The 26283-nt window shown below is 50.7% G+C and overlaps 1 protein-coding gene across 10 annotated transcripts in view; it reads left to right on the top strand.

The window, feature by feature from the left end:
- DLG3 (discs large MAGUK scaffold protein 3) overlaps positions 1 to 22697 on the top strand; it is a 171881-nt gene extending 149184 nt beyond the window's left edge. For 5 of the 10 annotated variants that reach the window (XM_034782712.1, XM_034782716.1, XM_034782719.1 and 2 more), the window contains 10 exons: positions 1213 to 1389; positions 2842 to 2917; positions 3646 to 3745; positions 8861 to 8902; positions 10358 to 10408; positions 11646 to 11747; positions 11938 to 12110; positions 12701 to 12810; positions 17739 to 17830; positions 20011 to 22697. In XM_034782712.1, the coding sequence (XP_034638603.1) occupies positions 1213 to 1389; positions 2842 to 2917; positions 3646 to 3745; positions 8861 to 8902; positions 10358 to 10408; positions 11646 to 11747; positions 11938 to 12110; positions 12701 to 12810; positions 17739 to 17830; positions 20011 to 20117 (1030 nt within the window). In that variant the 3' untranslated portion in view covers positions 20118 to 22697. Of the gene's footprint in view, positions 1 to 1212; positions 1390 to 2841; positions 2918 to 3645; positions 3746 to 7299; positions 7346 to 8860; positions 8903 to 10357; positions 10409 to 11645; positions 11748 to 11937; positions 12111 to 12700; positions 12811 to 17738; positions 17831 to 20010 lie in introns of all 10 variants that reach the window. The other 5 variants (XM_034782714.1, XM_034782717.1, XM_034782715.1 and 2 more) reach the window with 3 other exon arrangements.
- Positions 22698 to 26283: the final 3586 nt, after the last annotated feature.

The following is a 26283-nucleotide window of genomic DNA, read 5'->3' as shown; positions in this document are numbered from 1 at the left end:
TAAGCCAACCCTATATTTCAGGGGTTGGCAAACTTTGGCTCCTGGCCCGTTAAGGTAAGCCGCGAGTGGGCCTGGACGTTTTGTTTACCTGGAGCGTCTGCAGGCACGGAGCCCCTCAGCTCCCAGTGTCCACGGTTTGCCGTTCCCAGCCAATGGGAGCTGCGGGGGAAGTGGCACGTCACTTCCCGCGCAGCTCCCATTGGCTGGGAACAGCAAACCGCGGCCACAGGGAGCCGAGGGGCTCCGTGCCTGCAGACACTCCAGGTAAACAAAACGACAATGTATTAAATATTCAATTGAATGATTCCATTGAGTTTAAAATAATCAAAATTTGGCATAGACCTGTTCATAAGCCGACCCCCGCTCCTTGATGCATCACTTTTTTACCAAAAATATTCGGCTTATGAATGAGTATATACAGTACTTCCCCAGTTTCTTCTCATGTTTCAGCCAATTTACATTTCTACAAGCACATCGGGAGGGCATCTCTCGTGATTGAGAATAGCCCCTCACCATATTGTAGGAGTCTCTGGTGTCTGGCCTGTTACAATATGTCATCAGCAAGGGGAGCTCATGGGTGGCCATCTACAGTGAATTTTCCCATCTTCCCTTGGAGAGGGAAGCCCTGGTGTGTATGGACAATGTAGAGTTTTATCGTTCATGTTGGTCAGGGCTGAGACTGCTTGAAGAAGTTATAGGATGTCAGAGAGACCCTGGCAGGTTAAATAAACCCACCTGCTCTGGGTTACTAGGGAACCAGAGATCCTGGAAGCTTGCAGGAGTTTTTACAATCTATCTTCTCAATATGCTGTTCACATCTCTGGTCTCCCTTCCCTCTGAGCAGGGGGAACACAGTATTGGTCAGAGGGTCCCGCTGGGCTGGGCTGGAGGGAGACAAGGGGGCTTCAAATTCTACGGGAGTAGGGGTACCAGGAAATGCCTCACCATGTGGGTCAGTGTCTCAGGCTGGGAGAGGTCCTCCCAGCAGAGCCAGGTGTGAGCAAGGAATGAACTGGTTCCTGAGGATCCCAAACATGTCCCTTCAGCCTCGGGTTCCCTTGGGGTGCCCAGCTCAGCCCCAGCAAGTTATGGGATGTCGCCTGGTCTGACCCACCTGCCGTCCAGTAGCCTCAGGCTATGGCAGTCTCGCCTGCTGGAGTGGCCTGTACCATTGTCCGCAGGGGGAGTCTCACTTCTCCTGTTCCTTTGCAGAGCCCTGTTTGACTATGACAGGACCCGGGACAGCTGCCTGCCAAGCCAGGGGCTCAGCTTCTCCTATGGGGACATTCTGCACGTGATCAATGCCTCTGACGATGAGTGGTGGCAGGCGAGACTAGTGACCCCCCACGGAGAAAGTGAGCAGATCGGGGTCATCCCCAGCAAAAAAAGGTGAGTGTCCCTCAGCAGCCCTGCTCCCCTCTCTCCACAATGGATCGGGCTAAGCGCAGGGACTGGGCCCCATGTGGCATTGCAGGGACCTGCTCCAGCTGCTAGGAACCATCGGTGGTGGTGGTGCCAGGGACTCCCACCCCCAGCTGTGTGTGTGACACCCCCGCGGGCAGCGGCCAGGAGGCGGCTCTCACTGATCCCCTGCAGGGCTGTGCACCATCGAGGTCGGAGTGAATAGGAAGCAGGGGTTGTTGATAGGTCTGCAGTGAGACCCTTTCTCCTGAAGCGACCTGGATTGTGAATTCCCGGAAGAGCAGCTGAGGAGACGAGAAGAGCAGTTGGTCCTGTTCAGCCGGGTGAGAGTCTGGCTCTGCCATGGTTGAAAAGGGGAGTTGGGGAGTCCCCAGCCCTGCCAGCCCTGAGGAGCTCAAGGCCCCTGATGCCAGAGCCATGCAGCCTGTGCCTTGTGTGCCACCGAGGATCTGTCTAAGCCAGGTCCCATCCGATGTGAAACCGCAGAGCCCAGAGAGAGGAGGAACCAGCTAACCACCAGCTCTGCTTGTGGTTTCTGTGGGTTTCATGTCAAAACAGATGCTGGGGTGGGTGAGACAGGAGCGATGTTTTGCTCCCCTCTGCCGCTAGGCAAAGCAGTTGGGACGTGCAGGTGCCAAGGGGTACGGGGGCTCTCTGCCTTTTGCAGGGGCAGTGCCCAGTTCTTGCTGGCAGAACCGGATCCGCCTGCTGCGGGGAGAGGGGGTCCTGGTCTGCAGAGACAGAGAATGTCCTTTGGGCGGCTTTCTAGTGCGACGGGGTGAAGGTCTGGGGCAGAGTTCAGCCTCTCTAGTCGTGCTTGCTCCCTGGACAATCTCTGCACACGGGAGGGTTGTGACCTAGCATAAACCCCATTCCTAGTTCCAGGGGGACCAGCTGAGGGGAGGGGAGAGGCTTTCCGTGTCCTCACCCTAATCCCTCCTAGAGGTGAGCTGTTGTGCTGTGCGCCTCTGTGCAACATGTCTGTCCATCTGTCTCCTCCCTCGGGAGTGCCTGGGAAGGGGCAGCCCCACGCCCCCTCTTCCCCCGAAGGGCTCTTCGTGTTGGGCACACTGTTCAGTTGAGCAGCTTATTGCGGGCTGGGCTCCCCACTGGCTCCTCTCTCCTCCAGGTTCCTGGCGCTGGTTAGACTCATGACAAGCTGCCTGGTCAAATCGCTGCTAATAGCAGAAGCTGCTCAAAGGCCCAGAGCCGCCTCCAAGTGTTCTCTCCTTACAGATGGCGTGGTCAGGTGGTTTGGGTGCCAGAGGGAGCTTTATTGCATGGATGGGGCGCAGAGGTGACCCTCTGCCCGTTGCTGCCCACCGATGTAGCTCAGCAAGCACCGTATGGAGAGGAGCGGGGCAGGGCAGCGAGTGCACACACATGAACTAGGGCTTTCTCTCGTTTGACTTGAATCAGGGTGGAAAAGAAGGAGCGTGCAAGATTGAAAACAGTGAAGTTCCACGCCCGGACTGGGATGATTGAGTCCAACAGGGTAAGTGCCAGAGCGGGGGTGCCCGGGATGGCCTGAGGTGGAAGCTAGAGGGGCGAAGGAGCGTCCAAGGCTAATGTTGTAACGCTCCTCACTCGGGAAGATAGCCAGAGCGTTCCTGAGTCGAGACCAGTTGGACTCGAGTTGTGTGTGGCTGGGCTGCTTCTTAGGCTTCTGTTCAAACTGCACAGCGGATCACCTGCCTGGCTGCAAATCTTCAGAGCTGGCAGCCTGGGGTGGGCCAGGAGATTTCAACACAGACACTTCAGCTTGTAGCAGAAGTTCCCTGTGACACTGTGTGTGACCCCATAAGCTGGGGGTCAAGCCCTAGATCGCTTGTGAACAAAAGATGCATCGCAAAACACCCTGGCTGGGTGGAGCTGACCTCAGACCGTCTTGCACAGGTGCATGTGACTTCCCTACGATGGGAGGCTGGAGGTCAGAGCCTGGCTGCTTAATAAAAACACTTCAGACTAAGAAGGGGGCTTAGGGACATGGCCTCGCTCCTGTGGAAAGCGGATTGGGTAGTCAACCTTCCAACATCCCTACAACATTTTTCTCTACACTTAATTTTTCTCCTGCATTATAGTTTCCATGTAATCTCCATGATTTCATTTGAGGGTGATTGCCCTGCCACAGATCCTCATTGTCTCTTCATTTTAATTTTTCGTGCATGCGTTAAACACCATTTGTTTTTTCTGTCCTCCCTTCCATCTCCATGTTCTTCACAGTCGATCAAAACGAAACGTAAAAAGAGTTTCCGCCTCTCCCGAAAGTTTCCATTTTACAAGAGCAAAGAGAACCTGGCCCAGGAGAGCAGCGGACAGGAACGTAAGTAGCCGCTGGCCAGAGAGGGCAAAGTGTGCAACCCCCACCCAAACCCCAGCGCCTGCTCCGTGTGGCGGGCTGGGCTGAGTGCATTTCTCTCGCCAAAGAGCCTGCATTCAAAATAGCTGGGAATTCCGTTACATTGGGCCAAACGGCACAACTCCACCCTTTGAGAACCGTTCTGGGAGCCTTCTCAGTTGGAACTGGCTCAGCAAGCAGATAGAGGCAGGATGGGACTTGCTGTGGGACCAGTGGGTCCCTCTGCAACTGCTTACCAAGCTCTGGCTGCACCTCCCCGAGTGTCCCAGTGGCTTCCCACCCATGTTGAGAGACAGACCCAGAGCCTGCAATGGGTTCCCAAGCTCAGGAGACTCAGATGGAGTGTTGCCTCTTCTCCCGCTGCCTAGCAATGGTGGAAGTGGAGATTCCTGCCTTGCCCTCTCCTCCAAAGCTGTTCCAGGGACAGTGACACTCAGGCTGGGCTCTGGCCATCACAGCCATGGCTGGCATTCTAGAGATCGCATAGAACAATCCGTGTCCCTGGGCGAAGCCAAGCCAAGCCCGGCCTGCCTGCCTGTAGAGAAGGGGACATCTCTCCTACCTGCCTCATCCCTTCCCTAGTGCTCGACTCCCAGCCACGGGTGCTGTGTCAGCAAAACTGCCTCTCCCATCTGCTGCTAGTCTAGCTGCCTCTGGCCATGGCCCAGGATTTCTATCCAGCCTCTGGGCGATGGAGACCTGCCTGGCACACTCTCAGTTGTTTGGTGTTTTCATCCTTTCACAACTTCTCAGCACATGATCAAACCTCTACTCTGCCTTTCTCTGCTCTCCCTGATGTGCCAGGGGCTCTGCCTTCCCCCGCTCTCAGAACAAGGCGAGGGAATATGGTGCTCAAAGGCTTGTGTTTAATGTTGTAAATGGGCAGGTGTGAGTGGGTGCAGCCCCTTGTCCCGCTCCTGGAATTGGGAAACGGCCTTGCCGTCTATAGCGAGAACCTGGCAGTGCTCATCTGCGTGAACCAATTAGGAGTAGTGAATCCAGCCAGCTTTTGTTATGTGACCATCTGCTCCAGAAGCACCTCTGTGGGCGAATCACTGTGGCCCGCAGAGCTGTCCTGTGCCTGGCTCCCTTTCTGGAGGAATTCCAGCTGCCTGCAGAGACAGTGGCACGTTCCATAGTGACTCTGGCACCATTTCCCAGAAGGTGGTAAGGCATGAACCCCTGGCTGGCAGCCTCATTGCACTCTCCCTGCTGGAAGGTCAGACCTGTTCATGGCGTCTCGCCCATCCCGCTTCCCACATGGAGCTAGGAAGCTCCACATGAGGACAAACCCTGGATGGGGCCACGCTCTGATGGTGCATGGCTGTGATCGAGGACCTCTGCTCTGACACCCCCGGCAAACCCCCTGTGTTGAATGGAGGGTGTTCAGAGTGGGGCAAATGGAGCAGAGAGATCAGGACTGTCAGAGGCTGCCCACCCACCCCAGCACATTCTCTACAGGGTAGCAGCTGAACTGAGCATGTGTTACTGTCAGTGTGGTGAAAACGGCAGTGTGTCTGGGTGCGAAGAGCTGTGCACTCCGGCGCAGGAAAGCGCAGTCGATTCAGATCAGTCAGAGAGGCGTGTGGACTGTGCTCCTCTGAGGAACTGAAGGGTTCAACACACAAACCTACAAAGTATTTCTACAGACAGGTTTGCTGGCCAGTGAGCCACTGAGGGAGGTGTTCCTAACCTGTGTTCTGGGCTGCAGGGCCACTCGCCTGGCACTGCCCTTCCTCTGCACTTGCTACACGGCATCAGCTCTCAGTAATGCATTGGGTGCTTTGTCAGCAGTGTCCATGTAGACAGCTGTGGTCTCACAGGTAGGAGAGGAGGCGGGGCCAGGCAGAGCGAATCCACCTGCCAGGCTGCATTCCCGTGTCATGGTGCACTGCTCAGAATGGTCTCTGCTCTGCGGCTCAGTGCAGCTGGGGCCAGGACCCAGAGCCTGTCCACACACCACCTGCATGGTGTCTCACTTCGCTGGCACAGACCTCCATCTCGTGTGTTTATGGAGGGAGAGCAGCCAGATTTTCAAACGAGTTCAGTACCCAACCTGCTGAGCTCTTCTAAAAATCTGGCTCTGGGTGAGTCCAGCACGCCTGTGTTCCTTCCTGGGCCTGACTTCAGCCATAAAAGCTGTATGTGCATCTGCATACTCCAGGGCCTCTGGCGTAGGTTGGTTGGTGACTTGGCTGCCCAGTGCGCTTGCTAGACGCAGCTGCATATGTGTGATTGCAGGTGTTATAACAAAGGTAGGACAGACCCAAACTGCACTGGCTAAATGAATATGCAAATCCTCCTTAGGAGGGCGGCCCCCTCTCTCGGCTCCCCCAGCTTTGCCAACGGATTGTGAAATTCCACCGTCCCCTCTGCTCAGGGTGCACAGCTCACAGTGCACCAAGGTGTCCGTCCCCAGTGGTTGTAGGGATTTGTGGGGGAGCGGGAGCCATGTCTGGGAGAGTCCCTGGGGAGGGGGCTTGGCTTGCTGCTTTCCCTCCTAGAAGGGTTTGTGGTTGGGGGATGGCTTGCTTGTAGAAGGTGGCATCAGGCAACTGAACATAATTGAATTCATGACTGAAGTGGATTCACCACCTGCCTGTGGGCTCTGTAAAGTCTGTTTGAGGGCTCATTCTCTGCCAGCTCCAGGTTAGCATGTGCTCACGGTGTGGGGGGGGGGAACCCCACTCCCCATCTAGTTCCTGTTGTAGGTAGAAACTTGCAGCCAGTCTCCCTCCCTTGAAATGCTTCACAGCACTTGACTAAATCTGCTTGTGGAGTGCTCGTCAGGGAGCAGAGTCCTTCCTCTGCGCACTCTGCACGGGGAAACGTTGGGATTAGGGGAGCTGAAGCAAAGACCTGCAGAGGGATTTTCAGTGCTCCTCAGCCCTTCCAGGGAAGCTGAACAGCTCAGCCTGGGATTGTACTAGAGCAGGGGTGTGGGCAGAGGGCTCTGGGGCACAGATCCCTCAGACACCTGGAGTGGGAGATGCAACGTACCTGGCCTTCACCAGTCCATCAAAAAGCTGAGTGAGGCACATTCTTGGGAAGGCCTCCCCTCAACTTCCAACAGCACCTCTGGGATCGGAGCAGCTCACTCAGGGGTGGAAGTTAGCCTGCTGCAGGGGGCCAACTCTTCCTCCGCAAGAGCCTTCCCAGAGTGCGCTCGATGAGCAGGTGGCCTGAGGAGGAGTCCGGCACACAGGCACCATTGGTCTCTGGGCTGTGGTTTTGGCAGGGCTGCCCTTGGCCCTGTGGGGGCTGGTTAGAGGCCCTGCGATGGCCATGGGCTGGGTGAGAGGACACGGCTCAGCTCAGCAGTGCGAAGGCTGGCCGTCCTGCCTGCCCCAGCAAAGACACTTCTGAATTTTGTAACCTCACTTGCAATTGCAGCTCGCAGCCGTTCTGCACTCCTGTCACTAATGCTCACCTGGCTCTGTCTTCTTCCTCTCCTCTCTCTCTGTCTCTCACTCCCCTCTCTCGGGCTCTCTGCCCCTTCCTGCGGTCTATGAAATCAGGACTTCCCTGGGTTAAGTGACGATTATTATGGAGCAAAGAACCTGAGTAAGTCTCATTTAAATGCACATCGTTGGCTCTCCGTGTCTGGCATGTCTGGCACTGCGCCGGGGGGAGGCTGGGGTCCAGGACTGGGAGTTAGTGCTGCTCTTGATGTACAGTGCTAGTCACGCTGAAGGCTTTGCTCTTGCTTCTGAGGCTGTGGGTTCCAGTCCCAGTCAGTGGAGGTGGAGGGGGCTGGGCTCTGGGGGAGGGAGAACTGCCCCTTGTGCTGCTCCCATGGTGAGTTAGAATTCCCTAGCAGTGAGTGACGCAGCCCTGCCCTCCAGACTGCAGGGTGAGCTGCTCTGTTGCCTCTTGTTAGACTGACGGTCACAGCTGAGCTTGGATCCAGCGGCTCCCTGCTCTAATGCCAGCCCAGATGAGTTAGCGTCAGGGCTGCACTGGAGATGGCTGCCGGCAGGCAGTCGGGCAAGTGACGGGCCACAGGCGTGTCACTAAGCAGGTAGCTGCGTCTTTAAGTGCTACCTGCCTGCTCCCCGTGCCGGGTGCGTGCACATGTACCCTGAGCTGTGGAACGGCTCCTCTTCCTGACTCCCTTTGGGGAGACGATCTTCACAGCTTCCGCTTAGAGGCCAGCTCTATGCAAGCGGTCCCCTGGTTGCCCACACCTTCGGGACCAGCACAGCCCCACGCCCCTGAGAGGTGCAGGACGAGTGAGTGACCCAGTGTCTGCGGAGGGGCCGTAGCATTGGAAATGGCCTAAACAAGCAAGGCCCCGAACTCTGTTCCGTCTTGTCAGTGTCTTGTCTCTGTGAGTCCCCCTGTCCCCCCAGGCTGGTTTGCCCTCGTCAGACTGCACTTTGCTTTAGGGTTTGTGCTCGTGTATCCGTGTGCTGCGGCAGCTTCCCTCCTCTGCTCCCCATCCCTGCATGACACCTGGCCCAGGGGGACTCGAACTGGCAGGGCCATGCCCCATGCCTCTCTCTGTGGGTCTTGGCCCTGTGAGTCCGGGGGGGGGGGGGGGAGGCAGGCAGTTCCCTGCTCTTGGAGATGCTGCAGGATGAGGCCTGGTGCATTCCCTGGGGAGGCCATTACTAATGCCAGGGGCAGAGCTGCTTCCCATCCCTGTGCACGCTGCCTGGGGAAAGGGAGCCCTGTGAGCTCGTGCCCACTGGGTACAGAGAGAGCCCTGCCTCCGGCGTTCGCATCTTCCCCCTTTCACCCTTGGCAGGGTGTCCCAGACGCAGTTAACTGGATTTCCCGGTTGAAGCTACTGACTGAAGGACCCAGAAACAAACCTCCTGCAGTGCGCCCTACCCCTGGAAATGCCAGTTCTAATGCAGGAGTAAGGGATGGGGGCTGAATCTGTAAGAGGAATCTCACTGGGTCTACAGACTGCCATTGGCTGTGGGGGCCCCAAGGCTGTGCTCGACCATGCCCTCTGCCTGTGTCCTGTGGCCAGTAGCGTTGGGCCACTGTCTGTCTCCTACCCCATGTGCCCTTTGTGAGTTCCTGGCTGCACGTGTTCTGAATTGGCGTCTTTTTCTTGTTGGTTTGCAGAGGGCGTGACATCAAACACCAGTGACAGCGAGAGCAGTTCCAGTAAGTGTCTTTCTCTCCTGCTGTCTCTCACCTCTGTGTGTGTGCGTTCTAAGCATTTTCATTCCTCTGTTGTCCCCATGGTGTTTCCTGTTCGGAGGCCGATGCTTCCTTTGGCCACTCGAACTGAAGGCCCTAGAGATGCTGTGGCCTGCTCCCTCGAAGGGATGGGAGCTTTTTGCCAGGCCTGGTTAGCAGTGTCCTTAGTGGCAGTGATGGGATGCAGTGACATGGGAGCCATGAGGTGTTAGAGGTCACTCTTTGACCTGTCCCAGCAGAGGATCCCACCCCAAGGCGCGCTAGTTTTGGGGTGCCACATGGCTCCTATGTCCTGACTTCTAGCCCCTGGGATAACACCCCATAGGTCTTGGAAAGCTTGTGCTCAGAGAGGAAGATCTCTGCCAGCTGCTAACGCCCTGCAGCCCACCTACAGCACAAGCCCACCAGGTGCACTAACAGCTACTGCAGCAATAACGCGCATTCTGCCTGAGGCTTCTCTCTCCTCCTGCCACAAAGCTGCAGCTGTTCTGCTTACGCTTCCAGCTAGGAACTGATCCTGCCCTGCCGTGTCCCCAATTCGCCCTGCCAGGGTGCTCTGAACCAAATGCGCTGGTGGTGCCGGTCAGACAGCCCAGAACGGCCTGGCACAGAAACTGTGTGTGTAATGAGGGCAGTGTCCCCAGCGCCTTTTCTCCCACAAGCCTTCAACCAGGCAGCACCCAGCCCAGGCAGGGAAATGGGTGCCAGGGATCCAGGGCCTCTGGAGTGTCCCCGCAGCGCAGATGGGAGCTGGGTTTACGGTCTCCCCGCACGCTGAGAGGAATGGGTTCCATACAGCTAGCCAGAAAGGGTGAATGGCTGAGTTGGTCCTGCCTGGCTTTGAGCCCAGAATGTGGCTATTCCAGGTGTCATTCAGCTGGTAACCCAGGGAGCAGCCGGGCTGTGGAATCGGATCCTCAGAGCGAATAGTGGCCAGGTTGCCGCTCTGGGCTGGGGGGGGCCATGGGAAGGGAGCCTGCGTCATAGCCCGCAGAAAGAGCGCCCTCTGGTGTTTGCCCTAGTGTTCCAGGCAAACTGCCATGAAACGAATGTCTGACCAAGTCATGGGCCACCTGGGCTTAGAGTGCAGCCCACCCGTTGGCCACAGACTAGCCTTTGGGTTGGCTGCAGGGGCAGCGTGATGGGGGAATGACTCTCGCTCATGTTTCGGGTCTTCCTGGGGCAGTCAGAAAGGAACACTGCCCTGAGGCAGTCCTGGTCAGGAGCAGCACCCCAGGCTGGGACTCTCCTGTGCACTTCACTGTCCAGCGGGGTGGGCAACCCAGAGGCCTTTGGGGCACTTCTGTGTATGGCAGATCCTGGCTGGCTATTGCCTTCATGCCACTTTTTGGTCGCAAAGGGTCGAGGCAGGGGAGGCCCCTGCAAACACTCACCTGCTTCTCCCTGGCTCTATTCCAGAAGGACAAGAGGACACTATCCTGTCATATGAACCAGTGACACGGCAAGAAAGTAAGTATGGGGTGGGGTCTGGAGTCCCAGCTCTACAGCGCGTGGTGGTCTTGAGAAGTGCCTACGCACAGCGAGTCCTTAATCAAACCTTGACTCTCCACCAACACCTAAAACTGGCCTCGGGCAGGCGTGGCTCTGCAGGGACTCCGCTCTCCCGGCCTCCCAGAGCGGCATGTGTTGCGAGGTGTTTAATGGAAACGTGAGCGGAACCGGGCCGCCTGTGCCTGCTTGGGCTGCCTAGCACTCTTGGCAAGCCAAGCAGACACTGCTCATGAAATGCCTCTGGTCAACGGCAAACGCTTGAAACGCTGGCTGTGAAACCGTCATTGCTAAAAATGTAACACCCGCTGCCCTGCCCTGCCCTGCCCAAGGCCAGCCCTCTCTGCGCTGCCCTTCCAGAGTCTTGGGTCCTTCTTGTACCAAGCACCCGCCTTCACCTCAGGCCACCCACCACTCTGTCTGATTCATGCCCCAGCCGTATTGCACCTCGTGACTGCATCAGGTTGAGTGCCTGGGGCCAGAGGCTAGGAGGGCTCATTTCTTTTTAAAGCACTTAGCATGTTGTTGGTGCTTCACCTGTACCAACTCAAGGCAGCGATTCACCCATGAGCTGCCAGTTTGCTGGTTCCTCAGCCAGAGAGTAACACGTCCTATGCTCCAGACACGAGTAGTGCAAGTGCCAGCAGCATGCCTGGGGAGAAGAGGTGCATTCCTCCCCTGGAGCTTGCAGGCCAATGGGAGGTCAGCCTCTCGCACTTGTCTGAGCGGCTGTGGTGGAAGGGCTTGGGAAAAGGGTGTGTTGAGGCAATAAGTTGGGTGCTCTCGTGGAGGAGCGAACATGGAAGTGCATGTGGAGGCACATAGAAGAGGTAATAAGCACTCTTGTGTTCTGCACCATTTGCCTCTTTGGGAGTGTTGCTGATGCGTCCTGTGGGCTGAGCCCAAAGACAAGTCCATGAAGCTGTTTCCGGGTGCGTGGGAAAGGGGTCCTTGCTCTAGAGTGAGACGGGTTCTGTCCTTGGGTAGACTTGGAGCTCTGCTGAGCTTAGTCCCCACTGCAGGAAAAGGGCCTTCAGTATTTCCACAGACCACAAGTGTGAGTGCTGTGCGAATGGCCGTGGTGTATTGACCACAAGTATTCTGGAGCCACATGGCCCACTCCAGGCTTCAGCGAGTGTGGGAGCAGCTGCTGGGATCAGAGACTCAGCCTCAGGGTCGTGGCTTTTCTTGTTTCCAGTTCACTATGCGAGGCCAGTGATCATCCTGGGGCCAATGAAAGACCGTGTCAACGATGACCTCATCTCCGAGTTTCCACACAAGTTTGGCTCCTGCGTGCCACGTAAGTGTTGGCGTTGGTGTCTCTCTCAGGTTGTGAGTTAGTGACCCAGAGGTGTGCTCTGGAGAGGGGCTGCTGTTTCTCCTGCCTGCTGCATCTGAGCCATGTGGTGGCGAAGAGAGGCAAGGCAGGGTCGCTGTAGGTGCCTGACAGGCTGCGGTGGGCTCTGTCTCACGAAGCCCATCTCTTTCAGACACTACCAGGCCTCGGCGTGAGAATGAGGTGGATGGGCAGGACTATCACTTTGTCGTATCCCGAGAGCAGATGGAGAAAGATATTCAGGACAACAAGTTCATCGAGGCTGGGCAGTTCAATGACAATCTCTATGGGACCAGCATCCAGTCGGTGCGGGCAGTTGCAGAGAGAGTGAGTGTAAACGTGGAGGCAGCGACACTGCACCAGGGAAGCCCGCAGCTCACCCAAATGATTTCTGACCCTCTCGCGGCTGCACCCATTGCCCATGTAACTGTGTGTGGAGCAAGAGCCAATTGGACACGGATTCCTGCCACGCCATCTGGCCTTGTCCACAACCTCATTACCCAGCCCAGACTGCCCAGTGCTCTGCTGCTAAACCCACCTCTCTCCCCAGGCAGGAGTCCTGCAGAACTCAGGCCTCCTAAGCCACTGGGCTACCAAGGCCACCATTAGCTGCACCAGTGCCTGCTTTATCTTCACAAGCGCTGGTGCAGAGGTTCTTTGCAGTGAGTAGAACAGAAATGCTCTGTGCTCAGAGCATGACACAACCCTTTGCTGGTTTTTAAACAATGTCCTGAACGTTGAAAGGAAGCCCCAGTCCCTTCTCCGGGTGCTGCCACCCTGCCCCAGTTGGGGGTCCATGCTGGGGGTTGGCTTGTATCTTGGGATGGGCATATTCCATCCCTGGTCCTCCTGCTCCAGGCTACTTTCAGAGAGGGAAAGTGACTGACTGAAGCTGGTCCCCTCTTGTGCCCTGCTAGGGGAAGCACTGCATCCTGGACGTGTCTGGCAACGCCATCAAGAGGTTGCAACAAGCACAACTTTACCCTATTGCCATTTTCATCAAGCCAAAATCCATTGAAGCTCTCATGTAAGTGCATATTTTCCACCTACCCCTTGGGTGCGCTAGCTGCAGGGACCAGGAGCCTGCCCTCCTGCTGCTTCTAATTCAGAAAAGGGGTGTGGGAAAGGCTGCTACTGTCGCTGTCATAGAATCACAGAAATGTTGGGCTGGAAGGTACCACAAGAGGTCATCTAGTCCAGCCCCCTGCACTGAGGCAGGACCAGAGTTACCGAAGAGCATCCTTGACAGGTGTTTGTCCAACCCGTTGTTAAAAATCTCGAATGAAGGGATTCCATGACTTCCCTTGGGATCCTATTCCAGAACTTTTCTATCCTCTCAATTAGAAAGTTTTCAGAGTAGAGAGAGGTAAATAGTGGTGTCCCCAAGGGTTCTGTACTGGGACCAGTGCTGTTCAACATACTCATAAATGATCTGGAAAAAGGGGTAAACAATGCAGTGGCAAAGTTTGCAGACGATACAGAATTACTCAAAATAGTTAAGTTCAAAGCTGACTGCACAGAGTAACAAAAGGGTCTCTCCGAACTGGGTGACTGGGCAACATGTAGACAAATGCGAAGTAATGCACATAGGACAACATAATCCCAATTATACTTACACAATGATGGGGTCTAAATTAGCTGTTACCGCTCAAGAAAGAGATTGTGGAGTCAGTGGATAGTTCTCTGAAAACATCTGTTCAATGTGCAGCAGCAATCAAAAAAGCGAACAGAATGGAACCAATAGGAAAGGGATAGATAATAAACCGAAAATGTCATATTGCTGCTATATAAATCCATGGTACACCCACACCTTGAATACTGCATGCAGAGGTGATCACCCCATCTCAAAAAAGAGGTATTAGAATTGGAAAAGGTGCAGAGAAGGGCAACAAAAATGATTAGGGGTACGGAACAGCTTCCGTATGAGGAGAGATTAAAACTGGGACTGTTCAGCTCAGAAACAAGATGGCTAAGAGGGGTGTGATGGAGGTCTATAAAATCATGACTGGTGTGGAAAAAGTGAATCAGGAAGGGTTATTTATTCCTTCTCATAACACACGAACCAAGGGTCACCAATGGAATTAATAGGCAGCAGGTTTACAACAAACATAAGGAAGTACTTCACTCAGAGCACTGTCAACCTGTGGAACTCGTTGCCAGTGGATGTTGTGAAGACCAAAACTATAACTTGTATAATTCACAAAAAAATTGGATAAGTTCATGGAGGATAGATCAATCAATGGCTATTAGCCGAAGATGGTCAGGGATGCAACCCCATGGTGTGCATGTCCCTCGTCTCTGACTCCCCCCCAGAAGTTGGGAGTGGATGATGGGATGGACCACTCAATAAATTGCCCCGTTCTGTTCATTCCCTCTGAAGTATCTGGCACCAGAAGACAGGATACTGGGCTAGATGGACCACTGATCTGACTCATAGTGTACAAACATAAAGATGGCCGTATTGAAAGTTTTTCTGAAATTTTCCTTGCTGCAGTTTAAGACCATTACTTCTTAACCAATGGACATGGAGAACAATTGATCACGTCCTCTTTGTAATATCCCTTCACATATTTGAAGATTGTTACCAGGATTCCCATTAGTCATCTTTTCTTAAGACTAAATAAACCCAGTTTGTTTAATCTTTCCTCACAGATCAGGTTTTCTAGCCCTTTTATCATTTTGTTGCTCTACTCTGGACACTCTCTAATTTGTCCACATTTTTTTAAGGTATTGTGCCCAGACCTGGGCAGAGTACTCAGTTAAGATCTCAGCCACGTAATCCAGGACAGTTACCTACCATGTCTGTTTTATGACATATTAGCTTTTTTCACAACTGTATCACATTGACTTGTGTTCAATTAGTGATCCAACCCCCAGATCCTTTTCAGCAGTTATACCACCTACCCAGTTATAACTATTTTGTAGTCATCCATTCCGTTTTTCCTTCCTAAGTGTAATCCTTTGCATTTGTCTTTACTGAATTTTGCTTGTTGATTTCAGACCAATTCTCCAATTTGCGAAGGTCCTTTTGAATTCTAATCCCGTCCTTCAAAGTGCTTCCAACCCCTCCACGCTTGGTGTCCTCTGCAGATTTTATGAGCATACTCCGCTCTCCATTATCCAAGTCATTCATGAAAGTATCGAATAGTACCAGACCCAGGGCTGACCCCTGCAGGACTCCACTACCTATGTCCCTCCCGGTTTGACAGTGAACCATTGAATGTAGTGTTTCAACCAGTTGTACACCCAGCTTACATTTAATTTCATTTATATCATATTTCCCTAGTTTGCTTTTGAGAATGTCATCTGAGAGACTGTGCCAAAAGCCATACTAAAATTGAGATATATCACTTCTTCTACTTTCCCCTATCCACTAGGCCAGGTACCCTGTCAAAGGAAATTAGGTTGATTTAGCATGATTTGTTCTTGACAATATAACCTATTATTGTCTAGGTGCTTACAAATTGATTTGTTCCAGTATATACCCCAGTATCGAAGATAGGGTGATTGACTACTCTATAATTCCCTGGGTCCTTTTTGTTCCCCTTTTAAAGACAGGCACTCTGTTTGCCCTTCTCCAGTCGTCTGGGATCTCACAAGTGCTCCAGGAGTTCTAGAAGATAATTGCAAATGGTTCCGAGTTCGCGTTAGCTAGTTCCTGAGGTACCCTAGGGTGAATTTCATCAGGCCCTGCTGACTTGAATACAGCTAGCTTATCTAAATATTCTTTAACCTGATCTTTTCCTATTTTGTCTTGTGTTCCTTCTCCATTGTTTTTAATATTCATTGTGTTAAGTATCTGGTGATAGTTTACCTTTTTAGTGAAGACTGACGCAAAATAGGCAATTAATACCTCGCCTTTCTTCACATCATCATTGGTTAGCTCTCTCTACCCATTAAGTAGAGAATTTACATTTTCCTTCACCTTTCTCTTGCTCCTAATGTATTTAAAGAACCTCTTCTTATTGCCCTTTATGTCCTTTGCTAGGTGTACTTCATTTTGTGCCTTAGCCTTTCTGATTTTCTCTCTCCTGCTTGTGCTATTCTTTTGTACTCTTCCAAAGCAATTTATCCGCATTTCTGGTTTTTGTAGGATTCCTCTTTTAGGGTCACTAAGGCATTCCTGATGGAGTCATAATGATCTTTTACTTTTTTTTCTATCTTTCCTTCCCATTGGGATAGCCTGCAGTTGTGCCTTAAATATCATCTCTTTGAGAAGCTGCTAGCTCTTCTCAACTCCTTTGTCCCCTTAGATTTATTTTTTCCCCATGGGACCTTACCTACCAGTTGTCTGAGTTTGTCTGCTTTTTAAAAGTCCTTTGTGCTTATTCTGCTGCTCTCATTCCTTCCTTTCCTTAGAATCATGAAATCTGTCCTTCAAGTAGTGTCCCTGTGGGCACTCCACTCCAGGTGCGCCGGTGCCTTTGATCAGAGATGTTTGGTAGCAATGCCCCCACACATTCATGCCCTGGGCGGAAAGTATAAAGGGCTGCGTGGATGAACAGCCATCGGTTTCTTTTCAGCCACCTTCAGTCTGACAGAGTCTGCTGTGTGCCTGTTCTCTTTAATGGTGATTTTAGCAGTTAGTATCTAGTTAGTTCTCGGTAGTGTTTTATAGTTCCTGGAACAGTTGTTCCCTTTTTTCTTTCCATTTTTTAAGGAAAGATTTTATATCTATAAAATACTTTTATTTTTGGTTATTTTGCTCAGGGATGCCAGATATTTAAAAGGCGCCTCTCTCACTGCGAGGCTCTCCTGAGCAGTACGGGCGTTCTTAATGCCTCTGCTGTTTGGGAGAGGCTCCTATTTCCCTGTAAGTGCAAGATCTGCACTTTTTTTCCCAAGGGTACATCCTGAAAAAATAGGGAGCCCAAGTTTAAACTGATGATGGAGCAAGCCTTAAGACCAGCTTTGGATGCAGGGACAGAGGACCCCCCCCAGTATAGCTAGCACTTATATGTATATAGTGAAAACCAGTAAAAGTTTATTTAACAAAGTGCAGAGATTCAAGTGACCACAGTAGAAGTATTGGAAACAAATGCTGTATATAAAAGTAAATCATGATGTGCATTCTAGAACCTACACTTACGTCACTAGCTGCTTTTCTCTCTTACAGAGCAGTGGTCACCCAAAGTCCTTCCAGCGTTTTACACTCAGGCTTGGCTGGGCTCTTAAATAAGTCACACTGTCAGCTTGCCTCCTTGATAGAACAATCCACTGCCCTTATTTCTAAGCAGGACACCCCTGCTGGCTGTCTTTTTCCTGTACACTCCTTTCCGGTAGATTGTGAAATCTCTTAATCAGCATCTGGCTCAGTCTCCAAATCGGCCTACGTTGGCGGACGTGATACACAGTGGCCAGATAAGGAGATAAGCATCTGTTACCCCATGCCTGAAAGGAACCTGTCCGAAACATGCTAGGTCCTGGTTACCTGTCTTAAGAACATAATTTTCACTCTAGACACGCAACTTCTTAAATATGATCCATCCATCCATTTCACAGTGATTGATGACCAGTGGGCTACTGGCTCTCTGCAGAGACCTCAGACCCACCCTTTTGTGAATTACATCCAACCCATGGAATCTCTGTAAAACTGTGACTCCTCTGTGCCCTCTGCTAGTTTGCACTACAAGGTTCTGGGGTCACATGCACTGCAGCAGAAGGCTAGGGATTGCCTGGGCTTCCTAGCATACCTCTGTTCTTTGGGTGAAGTGGAAAGATGTTGGTGCTGGAAGGAATTGCTGGAGCTGGAGTTGTATTGCACAGGGCAGCAAGAGAGCACGTGAAGTTCGATATGTGACCCAGTCTCTTGCAATAGAAGTCTGTAGGGGCTGCACTAGGGCCTAGCTCGCTGATGCATGGAGGGTTCCCAGCACTGGTGGTGGCGGTAGCTTTTGGCTTGTTGTTTTAAGTAAAAAGAAACACATTCAGACTGTTCTCATCCATGCCTGGCAGGGAGATGAACCGGAGACAGACATATGAACAAGCCAACAAGGTCTTTGACAAAGCCATGAAATTGGAGCAGGAGTTTGGAGAGTATTTTACAGGTAAGAGTCCTGGATGGGCAGGAGTGACCCCATCAGCACCACCTTGCTGTCAGTCATGGGACTCTGTCCCTCCGAAAACAAAAGAATCAAGAAATGGATATGAGTCTGTGAATGTGGCTCCATGGAGGGGCCCTTCAGCTATCCGGAGGTAACGGCAAACCTGCCCTCGAGACGCAGAGGGAGGCAGCCATACAGGATTTTCTGAATTGCTGAAGGCAGCAAGGAGAAAAGGGGCCAATAGAAAAGCAAGACTTACAAATGCTGCGGAAGGACTGCATAGGACCAGGGATTTTAGCACATGAGGGCAGGGAGCACTAGAGAGAGGAGGACCATTTAAAAGAGTTGAAGGATGAAATTAGTGACTTGATGGGTGAAGACTGAACTGCTTTTTACAGTCCGTCTTCAAGAAAAGCATGGGCACTTGGCTGCTTAGGAAGAGAAGGAGCATTTGCTGAAGGGCCAGTAAGAGAGTACTTGGCAACTTGTGCCTCCACAGATCAGCTGGCCAGCACAGCAGGTGTCCGCGCGCGTTACGGAAAATAGCGGACATGCTGTACCACACAATTATTTCTGGAAAATAATGGGCAGCTTTGGAGGCACCAAGGCTGAAGGGGAGCAAACGTGTTACCAACTTGAAAGGAAAGGAGTGATCCCACCAGTTGCCATTTCATATGCCAGACTGCTACGCTAGGAACTTTCCCAGCCAAAACACCTGCCAGAGGAGGAGTTCAGGCTAGGATGGGCCAGTTACTGGCAAGTTAAAACCCTCCCCAGAATATTGTCCTTTCACAAAGGTGAGCAGGAGAAGCCCAAGGAATTCCCAGTGCTTTTTGGGTTGCTTTTTGATATGCTCATGCCAACAGCTGGGGGGGGAAACAGGCGAGGCACACCGTGTCTTTATTTGCTACCAACAGACAGTTTCATGTGGAAAATAAGTTCAAATTGGCTCATTTGAGCTGAAAACGTGGGTAAAACCCATAAACAGGGTGCTGATAACTGGGAGCATCTCAAGGGGAGAGAGGGGCCTCTTTGGGAGCAGCGGAACTGGGGTGAGGCAGACCTTATGTAACATGTTTGTGATCATAGAGACAGGGTGAGCAGCACATGGGTGACGTTCCCAGGTGACACTAAATTGGGAGGAGGCTGGAAACATGGGCAGGAAATAATGGAATGGGATTCTGCTGGGCAGGGGAACCCAGGGGAGCAGGAATGGCAGAGTGAGCCCTGCAGCAATAAGGGAGAGCAGATTCAATTATCTTGCAATGTAAGATAGCTGCAAAAGAGCCACTGTGATTCTGGGCTGCATGTACAAAGGCCTCGTGTCATGGACATGGAGGGGGGATGGACTGCCTGTCTGTCGGGCTCTGGTGCGACGTGGGAGCCAGAAAGATCGACAAATTGTGAGGAGTCCAACAAAAAGCAACAAAACGATCTGGGGGCTGGAGCAAATGAGTTCTGGGGGGAGAGAGAAAAAGCCAAATCTGCCTGGTTTCATTAAGTGTTGGTTTTGTCCTATTGAGTTGGACTCAATCATCTACAGTTAAGTGAAGGTATGTTATCGGAGAAATAAAATGGGATTGCAAAAGGGAAAACACATGTGTGAACTTGAAACTTTTGGGCAGTGAGATGCGCTTGGCTGGGGAATCCTCTCCCAGGAAGCCCCAAGAACTTCTCCCCTTGGGAGCTGGAAGCTAAACTAGGTCCCTGGGCCTGCTGGAAGCTGTAATGAGCCAGTCTTTATGAAAGTGCCTGCAGCTCCTGCTCAAAGGTGGATGAAGTAATGAATACAGAGCTCCCAAAGGCTCTGTACCTAGTGTGTTTTAATGAAATTGTCTGAAAAGTTGATTCTCAGCCCCTTGTTGAGAGACTAGTTGGTACTTTGTACACATGAAAAGAGTATGCCAACATGAGATCAGCATGAGCTCTCCCTAGAATTAATCTGCTTGGAGGTACTCTGTATCCTTAACTCTCCATGTCCCGGTTTGCCTGTTGTTCACCTAGCGCAGATCCAGAACTACTTACAGGATTCGCTCAGGTCTGCTGGTAGCCGTGCCGCACCGTTCTCTCCCATCCCTTCTGGCTGCTTTGCCTCACTCGCTGGGCGAGGGACCTTTGCATGGCATGTGCAGGTGTGGTGCAGTGTTGCCTGATGTTGACTGGCTTGTTCTTTCCCTTTTTAGCCATTGTACAAGGAGACTCTCTTGAAGAGATATACAACAAAATCAAACAGATCATCGAGGACCAGTCTGGGCACTACATCTGGGTCCCATCCCCTGAGAAACTCTGAAGACTTCCCCCATCAACTTCCTTGTGAGCAGATGTCTGAAATCCCTCCCTCACCTATGCCCCAAGGGGGTGGACATGAATACTTCTCCTGCCCCCTTTTTTAGATCGTCACAAGATTGAGTTTTCTAGTCCTGTTTCTTTTTGTTGGGATGAATCAATCTCACTTACCACGTGACTGTCCCCACCATTCCTGCATGGACCTTCCCGCTGCTCCATTAAAGACAGATGAGATCCCATTCAAGTCGTTTTTTATTATTATTAAAATTTAACCCAAGAAGCAAGATGTGAGGAGGCAGCTGAGGACTTATGTAAAGAACGACTGAAACAACGGATTTTTTTTTTAATGAGCTAGGACTGGAGCTCCTGGGGGCATTTCTCCAAGCATGTGTCACTGCCTTGTAGCTCTGAACAGTGCAACAGAAAGCATTTTATTTATCTGTATATGTAATTTATATATAATATATAAAGATATTATATATATATTATATATATATATATATGTGGACTAGAAAACCTGAGGGACCTCCTAAAACGGTACTATATTATTGCAAGGATCTTTTAAATTGTTGTATCCCAGTCACTGGGCATGGGAGTCCCACTCTGGTCAAGAGGAGATTGAAATGGTACCAAGTGCTTCGGATGCTTCTCACATCTGGTCAGTTTTCTGAGAACCAAAGCCCAGCTCTTTGGGATAGAGCAGAGAAACTGGGATGCCGTGTGCGTGCAGAGAGGGCCGAGGGTCCAGACTAACATGTAGCAGCTGATCGGAGTGAAACTGGAAGACCCGGACTGAGCCGGAGGCTGCAGAGCGAGAGAGAACGTTATTAAATTGCACATTGTTTTACACACCACCTAATGTGTTTGCATGAGAGGTTTCCTTTTTGTTCTATTTTTTTAAGCAGATGTTAAACCAAAACCATATTGTGTTGCTGTGTCAGCTTTTTTTATTAGAATTTTCTCATGTTAATAATGACCTGTGGGTATAAAATCCAGTTTTTTAACTTATTTTTTAAGATGGTTACATTGTAAATAGAATCCAGACCCAGGGTGTCATAGTTAGGAAATAATCTACAGACCATATGGAATGAGCAAGCCAGCTGCTCTGTGCTGCTGCCGGAACACTTCAATGTGGATGCAGCAAATGCCATCCATCTGGTCTCCCTGGGGACAGACACTGGATTTGAATCTGGTGTGTGATAGGGTGAGGGAATTCCAGTCTTCCTCATGAAAGCACACGAATTCCCCTCTGCTGCTGGAAGAAGACCATAGCTGTGCCTGGAATGGAAGCTCACAACTTCCCAAATGAATAATGGAATTTAATACAGAGTTCAGAATTCCAGTAACCGTGAAAACGGCTGTTTCCCCTGCAAGGGGTGAGGACCTTTGCTGTGGAGCAGCTGTGCATGCCGTGCAGCAGGGTCCCTTCCTGAGTCCCTGGGACTCAGCGCTTGGCAGATAGTGCTTGTTCACCTCTTCTGTTTAATATTTCTGCTATTGACAAGTGTCTGCATAAAGCCTGTTCTGAAGTTTGGGATCCACTTTTAGAAAGTCTCAGGAGCTTTGCAGTCTGTTGGGGATGGAAATGCAGACAGAATTGTACCATCATGCTGTATAATCAAGAGATCTTGTGACCAGGTGAGTGGCGTAAGACCACAGACAGGTAGTCTTCCTTGGCCTGAAGCTGCTGCTTTTGAGAAGCACAGGTGTGTGTGTTCGAATGTGGCTCTACCTCAGGAAAAGAGCTTCCAAAGGGATTTGTGGATTTTCCAATCTAGATTTTGTTTTTCAAGTACCCCTAATTCTAGTGCAAGAGCCCTCTCCTCTGCAGGGAAAAATGTAAAAACGTTCGCCATGCCCCATTCCTGTACACCAGAGCAAAGGTCGTCACCCTAAAAATGTGAGCAGGTATGTCTTCCTCCTTTCCAGGTGGTGACAGTTGGATGCTACAGAAGAAAACCAAGCTGTTGCTGACCTAACCTAATAGGATCAGACCACTGCTGTTTCCAGCTAGACAACACCATGCTAACACTGTCCACTCCCTGAGGTGATAGCTGATTGTGTCAGTGTGTTTTGTGCAGTGGCCTCAGCTTTAAATATAAGTGAGAACTGCTGTAAGTTTGTAAAAATACATTCGGGTAAGTGGGAAGTGTCACAGGAGACCAAAAGGGATTTAGCAATCCTGTGAGACTCAAAGCAACGCTGCAAAGCTCATTGATGGAACCACTACTGTTGAGAGGTGGAGCTAAAGGAGAGAGGACTGCTGTAGATTCCGGCCATGGAGTGATGTCCAGTGTTATAGCTACTGCCTGCTCGGTTGGTTCTGCTCTGGATGCCACAAGCCCCATTCTCAAGAGCTGGCTTAAGTGAAATAGGAGCAAGTTCCTAAGATGCTAGTGACAAGGTTACAGCTTCTTAACTTTTTTTCTAAGAGCCTGTCTCCCTCTCTTCTAGTCACACGGAGAAAAAGGCCAGTGTACTCCATGGTATAGGTGAAAGTATCCAGTCAGTCATGACACTAGTTGGTTACCAGTGTTTCTTCCAAGGAGACATATATTTTTAATAAACAGAGAGTTGCAATGAACTCTGACTCAGAAACCTTCTTGTAAAAACCTTTTATTGTGTAGTGGATCCCTGCCCTTTGGAGGTTGATCCTGGCACCTGAGTGGGGCCTAGCTGGGCTGTAGTGAACCGAAGGGTTACGTTCAACATGCCAAAGCCTGGAAATGTTTAGGTTTCTAGGTGGGAGGGAGTGACCCCTAAAAATCAATCCTGAAAAAGAGCAGTTGTTGGGTTTAGATGAGTGACCATAGCAACAAGAAGGCCCCTCTGCAGCTTTACCAATGCCACTAGCTCTTTGAGGTGGGGTTGTGGTTGCAGGCCTTCCCTAATACTGTATCAGAATATATTCTGTGCCCTGCAAGCAATGTGGGGGACTTGTTGTATCACTATTTTTTAATCAGTGGAAATTATGTGCCTTTATGAAACCCTGCTGCATCTGGTCCTGCCTGTACTGCAAAGGAGGGGACGTGGCTTGTTTTTCACTGATAGGAATATGAAGCTGGGGGAGGGTCGTACTAAAATTTAACTTAGTCAGACATGCTATTTGTACAATATTGATGGGCAGAGGTTATAATGACACAGCTACATTGAAGTAAAACATTGGGGATGGAATTGTCTTTACTAAATGTAGTTAAAACCTATTTTTTAAATTCCCAGTGTACTCATTCAGCATGTGAATGGGTTATCTGCTCTCGGGGGGAGAGGCTACTATTGTAATGGTGCATCACTGTACGAGCCCCGTAGCAGGCCCAGCCTCAGAATCCAAAAAAAAAATCAGCTCCCCCATCAAAGGGCTGGAAATCTGTTTCCAAGTAAAGCCTAATTTAAAAAAAAAAACTAGCTCATAAACCATTTTTAAAGAAGCGGTTTCCGGTCTGGTTATTTCTCTTACAGACACTGTAGCAGTGTAAGTGAATAGCGGAGGTTTGATAGAGTTGGAGTGACTGACAGCTCTGACCCTGCAGTTTTCCTTTCAGAAGCTGGAGCTGCAGGAATAAAGTAGCTTTTGAAGAACTGGTAACAGAAAGCACGAAGTAGTTTACTGAGGACTCTCAGGTTATAGTCCACATATTTAATGTTTTGTTTAGTTAAGCATATTAGTGATTATCAGACTGAAAAGATCAATAGTCCCTCTACTCTGGTTTCTGACAGTGGTGTATATACCTGATCCTTCAGGCGTAAAAGCCTCAGAAAAGACAATTAATTAAATAGCATGACAGGGGAGAAGTTCCTTCCTCAATCAGGGCTGTTAGGGGTTGGCTCATGTCCTGAAGGAGGGGTAGTCACATAGCTTACAAACATACCCAAGCCTGCTGTAAATACAGATACCATATAAGTGTAGAAGCCTTTCTTGAATCGTACTGCATACTCCATCCCAAAAATACCGTGTGGCAGCAAGCTCCATACCTTAATTACTCTGGTGTAAAGGTCTTCCTGCCCAACCACGACATGAACAGAAGGGTAACAGTCCTGCCTCAAGTCCTCCAAGAGCTCACTTAGCAGCTAGACCCAGTAAATGAATGGAAAGGTGGTTCCTTTCTCTGCCCCCACTCCAACTGACACTTATCACAGATGCTTCAGGGACAGGCTGGGGTACTCACCTGAAGCAGCTACAAGAGATTGTCTCAGAACAATTTACAGCTATACATGAATGTCCTGAAGTTGAGAGCCATCAGCCCAGCCTGGCTAGCATTTCTGCCTGTTCTGCAAAACTCCACAATGCAAATTCTGATTGACAGGGCTGCCCTTCACTATGGAAACAAACAAGGAGGCACTCAAGCATTCCCTCTTTGCCAGGAAGCCATCAAGTTCTGGAAGTGGTGTCACCATCACAGGATAACGCTGCTGGCTCTACACATACCAGGGGTCAGCAATTACGGAGCAGATTTCTCAAGCAGACCTGCAGTGACCATTTGCAAATGGTTACTGAATGGGTCTGGCAAGCAGCTACTGTCTATCATGGGAGAGCGGGGGTGGGGGTAATTGTCCTTTAAACTTCTGCTCAAGCAGAGATGAGAGCTTAGTCTTGTTTCCAGATATGTATCCTTAAGACCACCCAAGGAGAAAACTATCTTCCTGCCTACCAATTGCCCAGATCCCTAAAAGAGTATACAAGATCAGGCAGTCATCCTGATAGTCCCTTGCTGGCTGAGACAGTTTTGGCCATCAGACCTGCTACAGCTGTCCATGTGGCAACCTATCTCCCAACCAATCTAGATGTAATATCCCAGAACTAAGGTCAACTCCTGTCCCCAGACCCGCAGTCACTGCATCTGACTGCTTTGATGTTGGCTGATTGACCACTGCTAAAAGAGAGGCATTCAGAAAATTCTCATCCAAAGCAGGAAGTCCATCCACCAGGAAGATTTACCTTCCAAATGGAAAAGATTTTTCCACACAGGTGGTCCAAAAGAACATGGACCTAGTACAGGAATATACACTGACAATCCTTGATTATATGCTGCTACTAAAACAGGATCAATTCATATTTAACACTCTCAAGGTCAACCTAGCAGCAATAGCTGTGTGCCACACACTGGTACAGTCACAAGAGACATTCTCTCATGTAACAGTATTGAAATTCCTTTAAGATCCTCCTTCATTCTTGCCCTCAGGTTAGATAGGTTATGTCCTTCCATAGGGACACGGTAGTGGTCAGGCCACAGTCCAAGGTCATCCCTGAGATGGTCTGACCTCCACCTGAACCAGTCGCTCACCTTGTCAGTCTTCATGACGCACTCTTGCTACTGAGAGAGAAGCAGCTGCAGACTCTGGATGTCGGCAGGGCTTTGCTATAATACCTTGATTGGACCAAGCCTTTCTTGCTTCCTCCCTGCCTCTTTGTGGCTATTTCCAGTCATGCAGTCTTTTCACAGTGACTCTCCAACTTGATCTCACTGCATGTCCATCTGCTATTAGCTGACTGGTGAGCCTGTCCCGTAGGGCACAGGGTGTGTCGACCACCTGCTTTAGGAACAGTCCAACTTCTCAGGTTGGTAAAGCTGCAGCTTGGAGTAACTCACTGAATTTTGTTGAACATTGCCCTTGACATGGCTACCTGGGCAAATGCCCATTTGGCAGGGCAATACTCCAATTGTTGTTTGGTATGGCTAGAACGCCACTCCCACCATTCAGGGAGGAATGTTTGCCAGTCACCAACAGTGAGTTCCATGCTTCTTAGTGTAGGCACAATGTGCCTCAGGTGGCACATGACCAGATTCATCACCAAATTTGGTCTGCTGATTGGATCATTAGCTTCCTTGGCACAGGCCAGGTACTGATGGGGCGCACGAAATGAACACTGATCCATGCTCCCCAGCGTCACACTGACACATACTCAAAGGATGGTTCTTTATTTTAAGGTAACTGTGATTCTTCAAGATGTCAGTGCAGATCTGACGACCCACCCTCCATCATCGTTTTTCCAAGTTCACAACTATTACAGGCTTTGAACTGCAAGGGAACTGATGAGGTGTCAGCGTCACTCTGCCCTTTCTGCCTTCAGAGGGGAGCATGAGGCAGCACAGGGCACATGTGCAGCCCCCCGCCCCCAACAACAACTACTGCTATTCAAAGAAATACTGTACAGATCTCACATACAAGAAGGG

The sequence above is a fragment of the Trachemys scripta genome, chromosome 9, assembly GCF_013100865.1.
Source record: "Trachemys scripta elegans isolate TJP31775 chromosome 9, CAS_Tse_1.0, whole genome shotgun sequence".
Lineage (NCBI taxonomy): Eukaryota > Metazoa > Chordata > Testudines > Emydidae > Trachemys > Trachemys scripta.
Note: the sequence above shows the minus strand (reverse complement) of the source record. Positions and strands in the feature narration are given on the sequence as shown.